This window comes from Sinocyclocheilus rhinocerous, unplaced genomic scaffold (genome assembly GCF_001515625.1).
Source record: "Sinocyclocheilus rhinocerous isolate Xijiao unplaced genomic scaffold, SAMN03320098_v1.1 C35472110, whole genome shotgun sequence".
Classification (NCBI taxonomy): domain Eukaryota; kingdom Metazoa; phylum Chordata; class Actinopteri; order Cypriniformes; family Cyprinidae; genus Sinocyclocheilus; species Sinocyclocheilus rhinocerous.
The window spans coordinates 1-493 of NW_015752731.1; the positions used below are offsets into that span (position 1 = coordinate 1).

The window sequence follows — 493 nt, forward strand, 5'->3', positions numbered from 1 at the left end:
AATGTCTTGACCCTGTAGGGTGTCTCTCGAACGTACCTTACGCACTCCATTCACCACCAGAGAAGCACGCAGGGGCTTGTTTCTCACCGTGATCTGGTAGGAGAACACATAAACTCCTGAGTAGGTGCAGTTGAATTTGCTCGTGACTACGTCATAATGGTTTTCTCCATTGTAGAAAACCTTGTCGAAGCGAACTGGAAATCCAGATGGGGGAAAAGACTTGCTTGGATATAGGCCGACGCTGAAAGCAGACCGTAGTCTCGATCCACTTTGACCCATTGAGCCCTTCAGTCCCCGTAGGCCTCGGTCTCCACGTTTCCCTTGGGGGCCACGGTCACCCTTCATTCCCCTCAGACCGCTCATACTTTTGACTCCTGGTGGTCCCCGTGCTCCTGGCTCGCCCTTTGCTCCAGGAACTCCTGGTTCCCCGCGTTCTCCGGCGATTCCTGGAGTCCCGTGCATGCCGTGTTGCCCAGATGGACCAGGGTCTCCA

The 493-nt window shown here is 54.8% G+C and overlaps 1 protein-coding gene across 1 annotated transcript; it reads right to left on the reverse strand.

Moving 5' to 3' along the window:
- Nucleotides 1–3: 3 nt before the first annotated feature.
- Nucleotides 4–489, reverse strand: LOC107734882 (inner ear-specific collagen-like; the record flags this gene model as incomplete). Its single annotated transcript, XM_016546763.1, has 1 exon — nt 4–489. A coding segment is annotated over one exon (486 nt), but the record flags the coding sequence as incomplete, so codon positions are not given.
- Nucleotides 490–493: the final 4 nt, after the last annotated feature.